Source organism: Notamacropus eugenii, chromosome 4 (genome assembly GCF_028372415.1).
Source record: "Notamacropus eugenii isolate mMacEug1 chromosome 4, mMacEug1.pri_v2, whole genome shotgun sequence".
NCBI lineage: Eukaryota > Metazoa > Chordata > Mammalia > Diprotodontia > Macropodidae > Notamacropus > Notamacropus eugenii.
In genome coordinates this window covers 25,877,263-25,893,210 of record NC_092875.1, presented here as the reverse complement: position 1 = coordinate 25,893,210, position 15,948 = coordinate 25,877,263, and the positions used below count along the sequence as shown (strand labels likewise).

At 41.6% G+C, this 15,948-nt stretch overlaps 1 protein-coding gene across 2 annotated transcripts in view; it reads left to right on the top strand.

Moving 5' to 3' along the window:
- The window catches only part of CCDC60 (coiled-coil domain containing 60), a 208,319-nt gene that overhangs the window by 77,545 nt on the left and 114,826 nt on the right, over window positions 1-15,948 (top strand). The window contains exon 2 of one of the 2 annotated variants that reach the window (XM_072600299.1): window positions 15,738-15,809. The exons of the other annotated variant lie outside the window; for it this stretch is intronic. Within the exon in view, the coding sequence (XP_072456400.1) occupies window positions 15,738-15,809 (72 nt within the window). The remainder of the gene's footprint in view (window positions 1-15,737; window positions 15,810-15,948) is intronic. 2 annotated transcript variants of the gene reach the window in all.

Genomic DNA, 15,948 nt, shown 5'->3' with positions numbered 1-15,948 from the left:
GCAGAGGTTAAGTGACTTGCCCAAGGCCACAGAACTGGTAAATATCTTAGGCTGGATTTGAACTCGTCTTTCTGACTCCAGGTCCAGCAGTCTATACTTTGTTCCCCTAGACACATAGAGGCAGTCAGCCAAACCCTCTCATTTGACAGATGAGGAAACTGAGGCTCAGAGAGGTAAAAGTGACTTGTCTAAGGTCACAGAGTTAGAAGTAGCAACCCAAGGGATTTAGAGCCAGGCCCTTTTCAGTTCAGAGCCAGGGTTCCATCTACTTCACCATGAAGAAGGTGGCACGAACTGAACTTTTAGGGTTCTAAGAGGAGATGACAGAGCTCAGATGTTACCACTTCTCCTGATTGTTCCTAATTAAATGTGTCTGTGTATTTATATGTATGTATGTATGTGTGTGTGTATTTTCTCCAGTAAAATGTAAGCTCCTTCAGGGCAGAGACGATCTCCACCCCTCGCACACAGGACCTTACACATTTCAGGTATCTAATAAATGTTTGTCTCATTGAATTGAAGGATGGGTTTGGCAGATCTCTGAGGGCAATCCCCACTCTAAAACTTAAGAAATGCTGCTATCCTAAGTCTTTCTGTGACCCATAAACGCGTACTGAATTCTCCTTGACAGGTGAGAGTTAAGGCAAAGCACAGAATCTTGAATTTTTTGCCTCCCTCAAGCTAAATGCCATGTGTTCTCCTAGAAATACTGACTTTATAATTTGAATGGTTTCCCTTCCTTCTCCTGCTTTCTAATCAGGGACCTTTCCCCAAAGAGCTGATTTTCTAGTGGAGGAGGAATGTACAAGCTGTATGCAGAGTAGAGAACGGAAAATAACCTTAGAGGAGAAGCTTCTGGGGAGAAGGGAGTAGGAAAGGCCTTCTTTGTTGCAATCGAGTCTTGAATGAAGCAGCAGTCCTAGGAGTTGCAGATGAGGAGGGGAATGTACCAGGCTTGGATTGTCATGGGCTAGGAGCAGGTCAATCTACTGGATTCTAGAGCATGAGGAAGTTGAGGAAAGTACAAGAAGACCAGAAAGGTGGGAAGAACCCTAGCTGTTAGTGCTTTAGGTGCCAAATGGAGGATTTCTATTTAATGATGGAAGTAATAGGGAGCCACTGGAGTTTATTGAGATGGTGAGATCTACGCTTTAAGAAAATCATTGTTCCCTGAGTGACAGATGGACTGGTGTGAGGAGAAACCTGAAACAGGGAGACCAATAAGAGATGACATGCATGTGAACTGGAATGGCAGTCACATGAGTAGAAATCAGGGGACAGATTCAAAATAAAGAGTAGAGAGAAAATCAACAAGATTTAGCAAATTTTCAGATACATCAGCTGAAGGGGAGGGGAGAGTACAAGGCATTTTCCAGGATTGTGAACTGGGTGACTGTAAAGGTGGTGGCTCCTTCCACAGAATTATGGAAATTCCAAAGGGATGTGGTTTGGGAGTGAAAGACAATTAGACACACTTTGGACATTTGTGTTTCAGGATGGGGGCAGAGGGAGCAAGGGTGGGATTGGGGGACAGGAATTCACCAGAAGGAAGAACACCTCTGAGGGAGAACAAAGCATTCCTCAGGCTCTACATTTTTCCACCCTCAAGCAAAGCTTCAGTTTTCATACCTTGGTATATGACTTTGTTTGCTCTAGACCACACCATTCTGTTCTAGACTATCCTGATTTTTAAAACCCTTTTCTACACTATACTGTTCTAGACACCATGCTATACTATTCTAGATATCATATTATACTGTTCTAGAGACCAATACTGTATTAGTCTAGATAATATTCCATTCTATGCTTCTCTAGAAACACTATACTATACTGTTCTAGACATTATACCATATTATATTATGTACTATACCATATCCTAGAGACCAATACTAGGCATCTAGTTGGCTCAGTGGACAGAGCACGCTGGAGCCTGGAGTCAGGAAGACCTGAATTCGAATCCAATCTCAGATGCTTGCTAGCTGTGTGATACTAGGCAAGTCACTTAACCCCTGTTTGCTTTAATCCACTGAAAACTTCTCCAGGATCTTTGCCAAGAAATGTACGGACATTTGTATACATGTGGACAGCACTGGTGTGCCATGGTCCATGGGGTCATGGAGAGCTGACCATGACTGGACAAAAATAACAAGACACTAATGCCATGTTGTTCTAGATGCTATATGATGCTGCTCTAGACACTATGCTATACTGTTCTGGAGACTGTTCTACATTCTACTGTTTTAGACACTATGCTGTACTGTATTATATGGTTCTAGACATTATTCTGTATTATACTGCTTTAGATATTACGCTATATTACACTGTTCTAGACACCATACTATACTGTTCTAGACACTATGCTATACCATACCATACTATATTAAATTATGTTATACCGTTCTAGACATGATTCTATCCTACACTATTGTGTTCTATACATCAATATCAGACTATGCTATTCTAGATATTATACCATAACTATATTATACATTTCTATGCTATCTATACAAACACTCTATTTATACTGTATACTATACTACACTCATATTATAATTTATACTGTTCTAGACACTATGCCATAGCTATGCTACCCTATCCTTTTCTGTATTACTATACAATACTATGGGGCAGCTAGGTGGTGCAGTGGATAGAGCACCAGTACAGGAGTCAGGAGGACCTGAGTTCAAATCTCACCTCAGACACTTGACGCTCACTAGCTGTATGACCTTGGGCAGGTCACTTAACCCCAATTGCCTCATCCTGGGTCATATCCACTCATCCTGATGAATATCCGGTCACTGGATTCAGATGGCTCTGGAGGAGAAGTGAGGCTGGTGACCTGCACAGCCCTCCCTCACTCAAAACAAAGTCAAGTGCAAGTCATGTCATCATTTCTCTGATGGCGTGGTCTTCTTTGGCAACGAAGGACAAACACACAATATTACATACCAGATACTATCTTTATACTGTTCTAGACACTATACTAGAATAATATATATACATATATACATTTAAATGCAAGATATTTTAACAAAATTAATTACAAACTATCCATCGAGACCCATCCTACATGATTCACCAATAAAGGTTCCAAATGAAGAAAAGCCTGGTCCCCAAGGGGATTACAACTTTGGCTCTGCATCCACGTAGCTCCACCCTTAAAGCTCTTTCCCAAAGGTGAGATCAGGATTCTGGCCAGGATCCCCACCCAGCATTCTGATTTTTAACCAGCAACCAAAAATAGCCCGGGCCCCTCAGCCCAAATATTCTCAGAAACCTGGCTAGATTCATTTATTGAACGTATTGGATTTGTGTGTGTTGCCTTGGTTTTCTGTTGCTCTTTTTTAAAAAAACTGAGCCAACGGTTCATCTGCTCTGGCTCAATCATAAGGCTGATGGACGCTTCAGGATTCAGGCAACCATCCCACCTTCATTCCAGTCAAATCCATCAGTTCCCCAGAATGAACATCCAGCCCTGGGCCTGAAGCAGGAAAGGGTATCCAGCTCCACCTGCCGGAATTTCTGAGTATCACACCCCTCTCAGAGGCTATTGGTCATCATAGGCTGGGCTTGGGGGCTTAATTCTTCTCATGAGAATATTTGGCAACGTTTCCCAACCAAAGCCTAGGATCAAGCTAGTAAAGCAAATATTTCCCTAGTGGGTCAGGAAACCAAGATTCTTTCCTTCTTTGGGACTCAGTCTTCTTTCCTATAAAATGACAAGTTTCCTTTCCATTAATGAACTCAGTCTTACCTTGGATCTTACTTCTTGTCAATTTATAATGTATAATTTGGGGCTTGGATCCATAGATAGGTAGTTAAGATAGCATAGCCCTAGAATTTCTATAATAGATGGTGGTCAGTTATCATTAGACTTTAAGCTCCTTGAGGCAAGAAAACTATCTTTGTCTCCTTTTGTATCCCCCACACTTAGCACAGTGCCTGGAACATAGTAAGTGTTTAATAAATGTGGATTGAATAAATGAAGAGAAAGGGAACGATCTTATTCTTTTTTGAGTCAACCAACAGTTCAAAAACAAGTCACGTATTAAGTGCTTGCTGTGTGTGGGCAACTCTATTAGAGAAAAACGTCAGGCCAAGATGCTGACATTGTGCTGGAGAAAATAAACATGTACACAGATAAGTGGATATAAAATCTTAAGAAACAATAGGTCATTTTTCCCTTTCAGGAGTTCTTCTAAAGTCTTATATGCCTCAGTTTGATAGAATGCTAGGTCCTTGAGGACAAGAGGGATTTCTTTTTTGTCCTTGTATCCTTCGTGCCTAGCATGGTGCCTGGCATAGAGGGGGTGCTTAATAAATGTTGGTTGGTTGATATTATCCTAGTTAACACTAACAGCATTTATATTGTTAACCTATTTCATTCTTGTCTGATTTTTCTTGATCCCATTTGAGGTTTTCTTGGCAAAGATATTGGAGTGGTTTTCCATTTCCCCAGCTCATTTGACAGAGGAGGAAACTGAGGCAAAGAAAAGCAAGTAACTTGCCTAGGGTCACACAGGAGGTACTTAATAAATGCTTATGGATTGACTGACTGTGACTGATTATCATTACCTGTGTGACCATGTGCAAGTCATTTGCCCTCCATGCATTTCATTTTCCTCTGTAAAATGAGGAGTTTGACCCAGAGAGCTTCTGGGAACCCTTCCCACATCAGATCTTGCTCTGATATGTGGCCTTCTGATCCATCCAGGCCCCTCCTTGCCCTAAACAATGAAGCCACTGATTCTCTACGTATCATCTTGGATAGTCTTATATTCACCAAGCAGTTTGACCATTATTCCCCTTAATTAGTCTTTTTGATAATTAATGGTTTGCCGCAAATAATTCCAGCTGCTGGCCATCACAGATCCTTTGTTCTTTCTCAGCCAGCCAGCAAGTAAGCTTATTAAGTCCAGTCTTTGACCTTGACAAAAGTCTCATAATCTCCAACACCATCTTGTCCAATCCAGACCAGAACAAGAATCCCTCTCCACAACATCCTTGACAACTGGCCATCTAATTTCTGCCTAAAGACCTCTAGTGATTGGCAGCTCTTTACCAGTAACCTATTCCAACTATTTACTGGACGGTTCTAATGGACAGAAGTATTTCCTGACATCAAACTTAAATCTGTTTCACTTTACCTTCTACCTATTGTCTCTGATTCTACCTTCTGGGGCCAAGCAAGGGAAAACTAATCCCTTGTCCATGTGGCAGAGAAAAAATATGGAGGGCCTTCCCCATCCTCCTCTCTAGTTTGAAGTAAAGATCCATAAAAGGAAGAGTGTTAGGGTTAGGAATGGCACAGCAGGGACACGGCCATGGCCAGGGCAAGACAAATATCTCTGTCCCAGCAACCTAATTTCTATAATAGCAATAATTCATTTATATAGAGTTTTGAACACATTTTATTTAAAAGGGGAAGGAAAATAAATACACACATAGCATTTACTGTGTTTCAGGCAATATGTGATTTACAAATATTAGCTCATTTTGTCCTCACCACAATCCTGAGGTTTTTTGTTGTTTAGTTATTTTTCCTTTGTGACTGACTCTCCATGACCCCATTTGGAGTTTCCTTGACAGAGATCCTGGACTGGTTTGCCATTTCCTTCTCCAGCTCACTTTTACAGATGAGGAAACTGAGGCAGAGTGAAGTGACTTGTGTAAGGTCACACAGCTAGTGTCTGAGGTCGGATTTGAATTTAGGAAGATAAATCTTCCTGACTCCAAGCCCTACCCTCTCTCCACTGTGGCATTTCAACCATTCCACTAGATGAGTGGCCATCACACGCCCCCTGGAGCAGGGATATTTATAGACACTGTATACTTTGGGCACCCAGCATCTGGGAGGACACTGGCACCAGAAATGGGGCAGAGGGGAGGCCTTGCTATCTCCTTGCCAGGTTCCCAAGGCCTTCAAAACCATAGGCAATGGGTCCTCTGATGGAGCGGCCATTACGGCCCCCCTCCTACTACCCTCCATGCTGCCTGCAAGGTTCTTTTGGCTTCAGACCCCTACACAGGAACACCTCTGCAGAAGCTCAGCTAAGACGCTGAAGCTGAGAATTTTGTGTTGGGGACTTGTGAGAAACCCTGGAGCGACTGCCTGAAAATAAACGACTAACGTCTGCAGACTTATTCTGCACCATGCTGTTTATCTGACATCAATCTTACTTCACGCTGGAACCCTCTAAGTATCATGGAGCTGTTTTGAAGCAAAAATCTATTTAGTCTTGCAAGCGAAGTTGTAATCAGCAGGTTTTTCCAAAGACACAGATTTTCACCAACAAGTTTTATTTGTTTCCTCACTGAGGACAGTGGTAATGAGATAGTGAGCTTTCCTTCTCCAAATTGCCGGCTGGAAGGCAGTCCAAACCAGCTGAACTGGAAAGTATTTCTGCTTCATGAGATGTTGGGAGCTACACCTTCTCTCTGGTTCATCTGGCCAGAGCAAAGGGTCTGTCTGTCTGGGCTGAGCTGGCCGTACCCCAGTTGTGGTCTCCAGGCAGAAACCCTCTAGAGAGACTGGCAGATGCTTTCTGACACCTGCCAAGATGTTTGCCCGCATTCCAGCCAGAACAATCCACTCCTGAGCCGGGAGAGGCACCTTTGCCAGGAGAAAGGCTGCCTTCTAAGTCTCTCACCTGTGCTAGGATGCCACAGCCAGCATCCTGAGGATATGAAAATGGAGACACATGGCACCATTTCTCACTGGCATCAGGAAACAACTTAGCCTCCCTCCCAGTGCATTATGTCAGCTGAAGCGCAAAGGATGTTTTCTTTCTCTAAGCTGAAATTTGAGGTAGCTCTTTACAGTAAGTCATGACTGGTGCCCAGGTCCAGAAGTAGCAAGCTTATTCTTTTATGAGGAAAGATAAGGCATAGCTAACTCCTGCCCTCTCACCATTAAGAAAAAGTCACAGAGTATCGAGCATCAGGGATACCTGACTCGCCCAAAGACCCCATCCTGTACCCCACCTGCATGTACACCTGGATGCATTTTCCCAGTCCCTGACTTAATTTTTATTCTCTTTCAAACCCCTTTTCCAAACATCACCATTTCTTATTGAGTGTACAAACCACCCTTGGGGTCTCCAAGGTTCACACCCTCAATATCATCTCTGATTCCTAACTCCATGAACCCCCAGTTCCTATAAGCTGCTAAATTTTGAGATTTCTATCTGCCCATCTTGCCTATGTTAACTTGCCTTTGAAACTCCAGTATTTCTCTTGACTACTTCCAAGCCTTCCAGGTTCACAGCCTCATCATCCTCAAATCCTAACTCTCCATCATCCCTGCACATGTTCCATTTGCTGCCTAAACGTGCTGTTTCTACTTTTACATCTCTTGCATTAGTCCTCTTTTCTCCATTCTAAAGACCGCCATTCTAGTTCAAGTTTTTATCACTTCCTGACTAGATGACTACAGTAACCTTGTCTTTTATTTCACCTTTGACCTTGATTCCTCAGAGGTTATGGTGTGCCAAGATTCACAGCCTTCTGCCAACCCTGGAAGAATATTGGCATTGTAAGGCATTTAGTCTCAGGGGAAGCTGGTGGTCATAGCTGACCAAATGATTTTCATAAGTTCACACCTGCCCCTATCACTTTTCTCTCCTCCCTCTCCTACTCCAAAAGCTCCAGTGGTGCCCCATTAACACTGGGTATCAAATACGGACCCCTCTATTTGCTATTTAAAGAGCTTCACAACCTAGCCCCAACCTACCTTCCCCAACCTTACTGCATACACTCTCAATCTTCTGGCTGCTCTTCATTGTGCCTTTGGACTGGCTGTCTTTCATTTCTGGAATGCACTGTCTTGTCATCCCCATGCCTTAGATTTAGCAGCTTCTTTCCAAACCAACTCAAGTGCCAAACTCTTGGGCAGTAATCACTAGCTGCATTACTAGTTCCTAGTACAGCTCATTGTAGGAGCTTAATAAATACATGTTGGTTAATTGATTCTATATAGAAACACCACCCTCCTTTCCTAGTGCCTCCCCACCCAAGTTACCTAGTATTTATATATTTATTCTGTCTTCTGTTTGTATGCATATGGACATAGACACAAACCATGTTTTTATCTTTCTTTACATGCTTATCACAGTACCTGGCACATACGCAGTAGTCACTTAAGAAATGTTTGTTGACTGAGGGATTTCTGTAACACTCGAAAGTGAACACAATATGCCTTGTTCTTTATTTCACCCTTGATTTTGATTTCTTAGAGATTATGATGCTCCATGATTCACAGCCACATGCCAACACTGGAAGAATATTGGCATTGTAAGGATTTTAGTATCAGAGAGAAGCTTCTGGTTATCAAAAGCACTTCACAGTTTCTCAAATATGATCCAACCCACTCTCTTCCTATTTCTCTCTTCTGGGTCCAGTTTGTCATCCACCTACTATGTGTTTCTGAGATATATGTATGAACAAACTCATTGGTTTGTCTATATATCAACTGTATATGATAAACCAAGCAATATTCTTCATCCACTTGGTTTTTCTTGTGTGGATTGTTAAGCCAATATCTTTTCATTCATCACGTATTTTTTTGAGGAGGCAATATAGTATTCTTGGGTTCACTGCATTCAGCATGATGTCATCTGCAACTGAAAAACCATCTTATATCTCATGTTCTTCCATTTGTTTACAGCTAGGATTTTCGAATTTCTAAGAAACAGATCCATTCCTAAATACATACTTCATTCTGGCCTGTTACTACTCAGATAGCAAAGGGAGTGGCTTACCTTTGAGGTTAGAGGTGTCAGATCTATTATAACCACCCACTCTAGCTCTTGCCCGGTACTGGAGAATAGTGTAGAAGGAGCACCACATTAGGACTTTTAAAATCTGGGTGAAAACCCAGGCTCCATTGGTTTTGTGATGTCAGGCACCTCTCTGGGGATCATCAGTAAAATGAAGATAATGATGTATGATGGAAAAAGAACCAGAAACCATGGCATATGATAATCCCCTTGAAGCATTGATCTGAGCAGGTCACTCCCCTGTTCACAAAGCCATAGTGACTCCCTATTACCCCCAGGACAAAACATACATGCTTTAATTTGACCTTGCAAGCCCTTGACAGCCTGGGTACAGCCTCCTCTTCCAGATTCATTTCATATCACCCCCTTTTCATGTATTCTATGTTTCTGACAAATTGACCAACTTAACTCTTCTGTGAGCTGGGCATTCTATTTTCCCTTCATCATACTTTGTACAAGCCATCCCTTACACGTGGATGTACTTCTTCCTCACCTTAGCCTTCAAGAACTTTTAGGTTCATCTTCAAGTTCTTTAAGAAAAAACTAAATCTTCAAGACTTATCTCAAGTATAATCATTTTCAGCAACCCTTTCCTTATCCCCCCGGTTGTTGGTACTTTCTCCTCATTATCTTGTATTTATTTATTTGTTTTATAGTAGGTACCTAAGAAATATTTTTTTTCATTTATTCATTCCTTCATCAAAAGGAGACAGGAAGATGGAAGAGGATGAGATGGCTAGATAGTGTCATGGAAACAATGAATGTGAGCTTGAACAGACTTTTGGAGATAGTGGAGGATGCTATAGGTCATGGGCTCAAGAAGCATTAGACATGACTGAATGAATGAACCACAAATATATGCTAGTAGAATCCTTGAGTACAGGGGATGTTTTTCATTTGATCTTTGTATGTCCAGCAAAATAACACAGTACCTTGTCCATATCAGGGGCCTAAGAAATGCTTTTTGAAAGAAAAAAAGAATGAATGATTTGGAATAATTCAGGTCATTTATCCTGGAGAAGAAACACCTTAGCAAGGCACACAAGTGATAGCAATCATACATTATTTAAGGGCTGTCATGTGAACAACATTTGTTTCATTGATTCCAGAGGACATACCTAGGGTGGATTGGTTGGAACTTGCAGGAAGGAAGATTTCAGTGTTACACGGACCCTTGTCTGCACAGAGGGGCAGTAAAACTTTTGTTAATACAGCTAGTGCTATATCTGACTGTGCCACCAGGTGGTGGTCCAAATGAGCTAAGAGCTTTAATAACCACACGTGTCCCCCCTCCTCTCCTAGTTCCTTACCAGGTTTCCTTCTAAAATCTAGGGGTAAGGATAGTTTGACAATAACTCATAACTCCTTTGTTTGGATTTACCCTCATTTCTACTTAGTTTCCAAATGTTTCTTTCTCTCTTCAGAGTAACCTGAGTCACTTAATCAGCTAAACTGCATTTGCTAAAGGGAAATCGAACAAAGAATGTACATTTATAGACTATGGAGTATCCTCAGCCCAGCTTCTCCCAACCCCTACCCCTCTACAAGGAAGGGGAAGGTGTTATATCCATAGACCTTGACATAGCCCTTTTAAGAACCCCTGAGTATCTATGTCATGAAAAAGCGAAAGGAAATTGACTAGTAAGATCCAACTTTCACCCCCTCTCTATCTTGTTGCATCTGAAGCAACTACCACTTGAAGTCTGAGCCTCCCACTAGACAAAGCTCCCATTTGTGTCCTTCAGCGGGGTCAGTTTCCTGCTCCTTTTCTCTTAATATTATAACTACTCCCCAAGGAGTCCTGAAGGGCTCCTACAGCCAGCTCAACTCCCAGAAAGGAAAGATGAAGATGCAAAGTGCTAGAAGAGACCTTAGAGGTCATTGAGTCCAGTACTACCAACAAGGACAATGCAGTCTCCAACAGCTTCAGCAACTCCTTTATGAAGATTGAGCCTGAGGTTCTCAGCCCCACATCTTCTCAAGAGTCCAGTGCCTAAGAAAATACATTGGCTAGAGTACCACCGCAGACCAGAGTAGAAATTGCCCCAGACAGGGATTGACTCCAGCTCAACAAAAGAAGAATGTTTCTAAAAATTAAAGTGGTCCCCAACTAGTGGGTGCCATCTTCAATTAATCCATCCATCCATAAGCATTAATTAAGAGCTTACCATGGACCAAGCATGAGGGATGCAAAACCAAAAATGAAACAACCTTTGCCCTTAAAGTGCTTTCATCCTATTGGGGGAGAGAATATCTCTATAAATACAAACTAATATCCAAAGTAAATACAAGGTAATTGGGAGGTGGGGATGAGGAGAGGTGGGAAGGAGGGTCTTCAATAGAGTTTAAGCTTCTTGAAAGCATTGATTTTTTTGTTTCTGCCTTTGCATTCCCGTTACTTAGAATGGTGTCTGGTATATAGTGGTACTTAATAAATGCTTGTTGACTGATGACTACAGGTAATTTCCCAGCAGACAGGGACTGTTTTCTCTTTTGTCTTTGTATCTATGGTGTCTTGCACGGTATTTGGGACATACTAGACAGCTAGGTGGATGCCACTTTGGCCCTGAAGTCAGGAAAACCTGAGTTCAAATCCAGCCTCAGACACTTACTAGCTGTTTGATCCTGAGCAAGTGATTTAACTGCGTCTGCTTCAATTTCCTCTTCTGTAAAATGGGAATAATACCTAATCCCACTTATCTCCCAGGGTTGTTGTGAGAATCAAATGCGATAAATGTATACAGAGCTCTTTGCATACCTTAAAACATTAAATAAATGTAAGTTATTATTATTAAAAAGTTCATAGGATTTGTAGTCAAAGGACCTGGGTTGGATCACAGCTTTGCCACTATCTACCTGAGTGACCTTGGGTACATCACTTAACATCTCTAGGCCTCAGTTGCCTCACCTGTAGAATGACTGAGTGGAACTAAGTAACATCTAAGATCCCTTCCAGTTCTAAATCTATGAGGCTGGGAATGAATACTTTATATCAGTAGTGAGTTCCCCATCTCTAGAAGTCTTGATGCCAGAACTGTATGACCTTTTGCTGTGGGGATAATGTAGATGGGTTTTTATAACTTGAGGGTATATAGAACTAGATATCATCTGAGGTCCCACTTAACCTATGGTAAACTCCAATGAGAATGAACAAGGTGATATACCCAAAGTGCTTTAGAATCAGTCTCAGAAAAACAACAACTATTGCTACTGTTATCTGTATTTCTCCCCATCTTGGTTTATCCCCATAATTTATCTGTACACTCTTTGCATGTACTGCCTTCCTTCCCTCCCTCCCTGTCTGTCTTCCAGCAGTACTGAATAGTTAAGCTCCTTTCCATCCCCACACAATACATCTGAAATTGTCTAATCATTTTTGCTGGTCTTCTATGAACTCCTTCCAAGTGTTCTGCATTCTCAGATTGAGCAACACAGCACTCAATGAAGGGTCCCAGCTGTTCCCCTGATGTTTGTATCAGTCTGAATACATCCAGGAGGAATTAATTTCCATATTAATTTTATTCTAGAAAGTGCCCCCAATTTTTTTAAGTATCAAAGGATGAGATGGAGGGTTTTTATATAAAGTACTAGGAAAAATCTACAGAAAGCTACAATGCCACTGGCTGCCACTGGCAAATTCTCATCTGTCAACCAGGCCATTGTTTTTCCATTTACAAAATGGAATTTAATAAAGATTTAGCTGCTTGGCCTTGGAAAAATCACAAATAGGGAATTGTGCAGTAGAAGCAATGCAAAGGACATCAGTGAAGAAATGTATGATGGGGGGGGGGGAAATGGGCTAGTATTATACTGAGAGAGATGGAGAGAGGGGGAGAGGAAGAAGGGGAAGGTAGGACAGAGAAAAACAGAAAAGGAAGAGGGAGAGAGAAAAAGTGAAGGAAGAGAGAGGAGAGGGAAGGAGGAAGGAAGAAAAAGGGGGAGGCGGAAAAGGAAGAAAGGGGAAAGAAGGAAAGGAAAGAAGGAAGGAAAGGAATAGCCAGCAGATCCTATACTCTGTTGGTATCCATGCAAGTATCCAAAAATGCCTGTGAGTCCTTTGGATGTTATCCATTTTCTGTGGTGGCTGAAATAAGGGCTGATATCTCAACTCAAACCTGATACCCATTATGTATCTATGTGGAAGTTGGAACATGTTACCTCTTTTGGGGAACCCTAGACATGAGCTGTAGCTAAGGTTTATTCATATTTCCCTGGAGTTTTACTCTTGAGTGGAGATAATGAGCTATGGAGACAGTGATCTGCTTTGGGATCAGGTTACCAGGACTGGACCTGGTTTGTGTGACCCCAGAGTCCTTAGAAGGTAGGGTCAGGTTCTAGGCTATGGGTTTCATTTGCATCCTCCACTGATGTATATAAAATTCTTTCCATTCCTGCCTCTCCTGTGTGACTTGTGCATTTTTTCTCATATGTTCACCATGGGAAAGCACAGGGCTATCTGGGTGGATGTTACCCTCAATGCACCAGGGGTCTTCCTTTAACTCTTTGGAACTTGCATGGATGATTGTTGTCCTTCATCTTCGAAGAGCATCAAAATGACATCACCATGATGTCATTTGTAGCTTAGCCTAGTTTCTGACACACATTTATCATTCAAGTGTAATGGGAACTTTAAGTGTTTTATGTTTTTGTATTTATTCAAAAATAAAATTTATCACATCTTCATTTCTGGATATATTCTTTCCCCTACCCTAATCTTGAAACAATTTTTTAAAAGGGAGAAATAAAACTATGTCAATTGGTTATGAGAGTAGCTGTACTGTTCCACACCCATAGTCCCCCACCTCTGCAATGAAGAAAGGGAGGTACACTTTTCTTATCTCTTCTTCAGGGCCAGCCTTGGTCGTTATAGGAGCACTATGATCAGTTTCAGGGTTGTGGAGTGTTGCTTCTTTCCATTGACCATATCACAGTTGCTGTGTATAACAAGCATTTAGTAAGCACCAGTAAGACCAGACACAGTGCAAGAAAAGGGGAGTCTATGACAGCTCATCCTTTACAGCCAGCACTTGCTGGGACTTTAAGGTACCTGTAGTTTGCAGGCAGTTTCTTGGGAGAAGAAGGAGGTCATCACGGCAGCTCTCGTTTCTGAGTAGCTCAGGACTTTTATGTGGAAGGGAGAGGAAAAGGAGAGTTGCTTAGGTGAGTCTGAGTCTGATCTTCCCAGTCCTGAGGATGAAGTCAGGGAGACAGACCCCAAGGAGCTGGGATACTGGAAACCTAGGGGCTAGAAGAAAAGATTCAGGCTGTGAGGTGGGGGCTGAAGAGGGATTTCAGAGAAGAGACAAAAAAAAGGGAAGGGAAGGAAAGCTAGAGAATATAAAGATGGGTATTATTGGGTTAAAAAAAAGACTGAACCAGAAATATTTCTTAAAAAAAAAAAAAACAGAAATTCTGGGCTACAGCAAGAACTTCGTTGGAATATATTAGATCTTTTTTTTAACTTACACATGCAAATGTTTAATGTGCAACAATTTCAGGGAAATCCTCAAATGTGAATTTATGTTTTGGTAACCCATCGTTATCAGCTTTTAATCCATTGTCTACCTGAGTAAAAGGGGATCTCCTATCCTCCTCCTCTTCTAACTGTTGACTTTTCGCCCATCCTTCAATAAAAATATCGTAAGGTACCTCAAGATCTGTGAAGAACTGTCCTCAGAACCTTCCCTCACAATACTGTGAGGTGAGTTATACCTGTACTGTGCCCATTTTACAGATAAAGTAACTGAGGCTCAAAGAGATCAAGTGATTTGCACAGGGTAATTGGAATTGAAATTAAATCAATGGATAATCTTGAGAAACCTGTGTTCTCCTGATGTTTCCTCAGGGCCAACAGACATTTCTTGCTGTCCTACATCTATAAGTCAGTACAGAAAGCATTAAGAACCTACTGTGTGCCAAGAACTGTGCCAAGCACTGGACATATAAAGAAAGGCAAAAGGCAAGGAACTCACAGTCTAATTGGGAAAATAATGTACAAACAATTAAGTACGTATAAGCTATAGATGTTCTAAATGGGGTGGGGAGACAGTGGAGAAAATACTAGCAGAAGATACCTCAGGGAAAAGATACCAGTGGGGGAGACAAGGGTGGGGCTCCTGCAGAGAGTTGGATTTGAGGTCTTCTGACTCAAGTAAGAAAGAATGACTTCATTGGCTCCTTGTAGGAGTAGCTAGGTGGCTCAGTGGATAGAACACTAGACCTGGAGTCAGAAAGAGCTGAGTTCAAATCCAACCTTAGACACTTACTAGCTATGTGACCCTAGACAAGTTACTTCACCCTTTGTTTCCTCATCTGTCAAATGAGCTGGAGAAGGAAATGGCAAACCACTCTACTATCTCTACCCAGAAAATTCCAAATGGGGTCATGAAGAGTCAGACACATCTGACCCAGAACAACAATTAGTTCTACCATAAAATACAAAATCCTAAGCCTGACATTGAAAGCCCTCCTCAATCTGGCTTCCACTGACCTTTCTAAACTTATTTTGTATTGCTAGCTATTCACCATCAACAGCATTCCATCTTCCACCTCTATGCATTTGTATAAGCCTTCTCCTATATCTGGAATGTTCTCTCTCTTCATATCCATCCTCTAGAATCTTTAACTTTCTTTAAAGCACTGGGCATTTTTTTGACCCCTAGGTCCTCAGTATTTAAACCTCCTAAAATCAGTTTGTATTTATTTATCTATATGCATATTGTATCTCCTGGGTGGAATGGATATACTTTGAGGGCAGAAACACTCATTTTCATCTTTGACTGCCCAACACCTAAAGCTGGGACCAACACTGATATAGGAAATACTCAGTTAAGAACTTACTGGATTGAGTTGAGTTGTGTTAAACTGAATTGATTGAATCAATTTCAAAACCCTTTCTCTGACACATGGTCTGCTAGCCATGGCCAAGACAGTTGCTTATGTGTCTTCTTTTCTTTCCAGGATACTAAGAATGAAAGTTCCCGTACAAGTCCAAAGGATGTAGAAAAATCAAAGGCTAACAAAATTACAAAGGTCGGCCAAAGAAGCATTTATTTGGGGTCTTTTATTGAAATCCATAGATCCGTTCATGGGGCTATGTCAGGGCTGAAGGATTCATTGAAACGTGCCTTCCCTTGAGCCCCCAAAGCAGATCCATTCTTCACAATGTGAC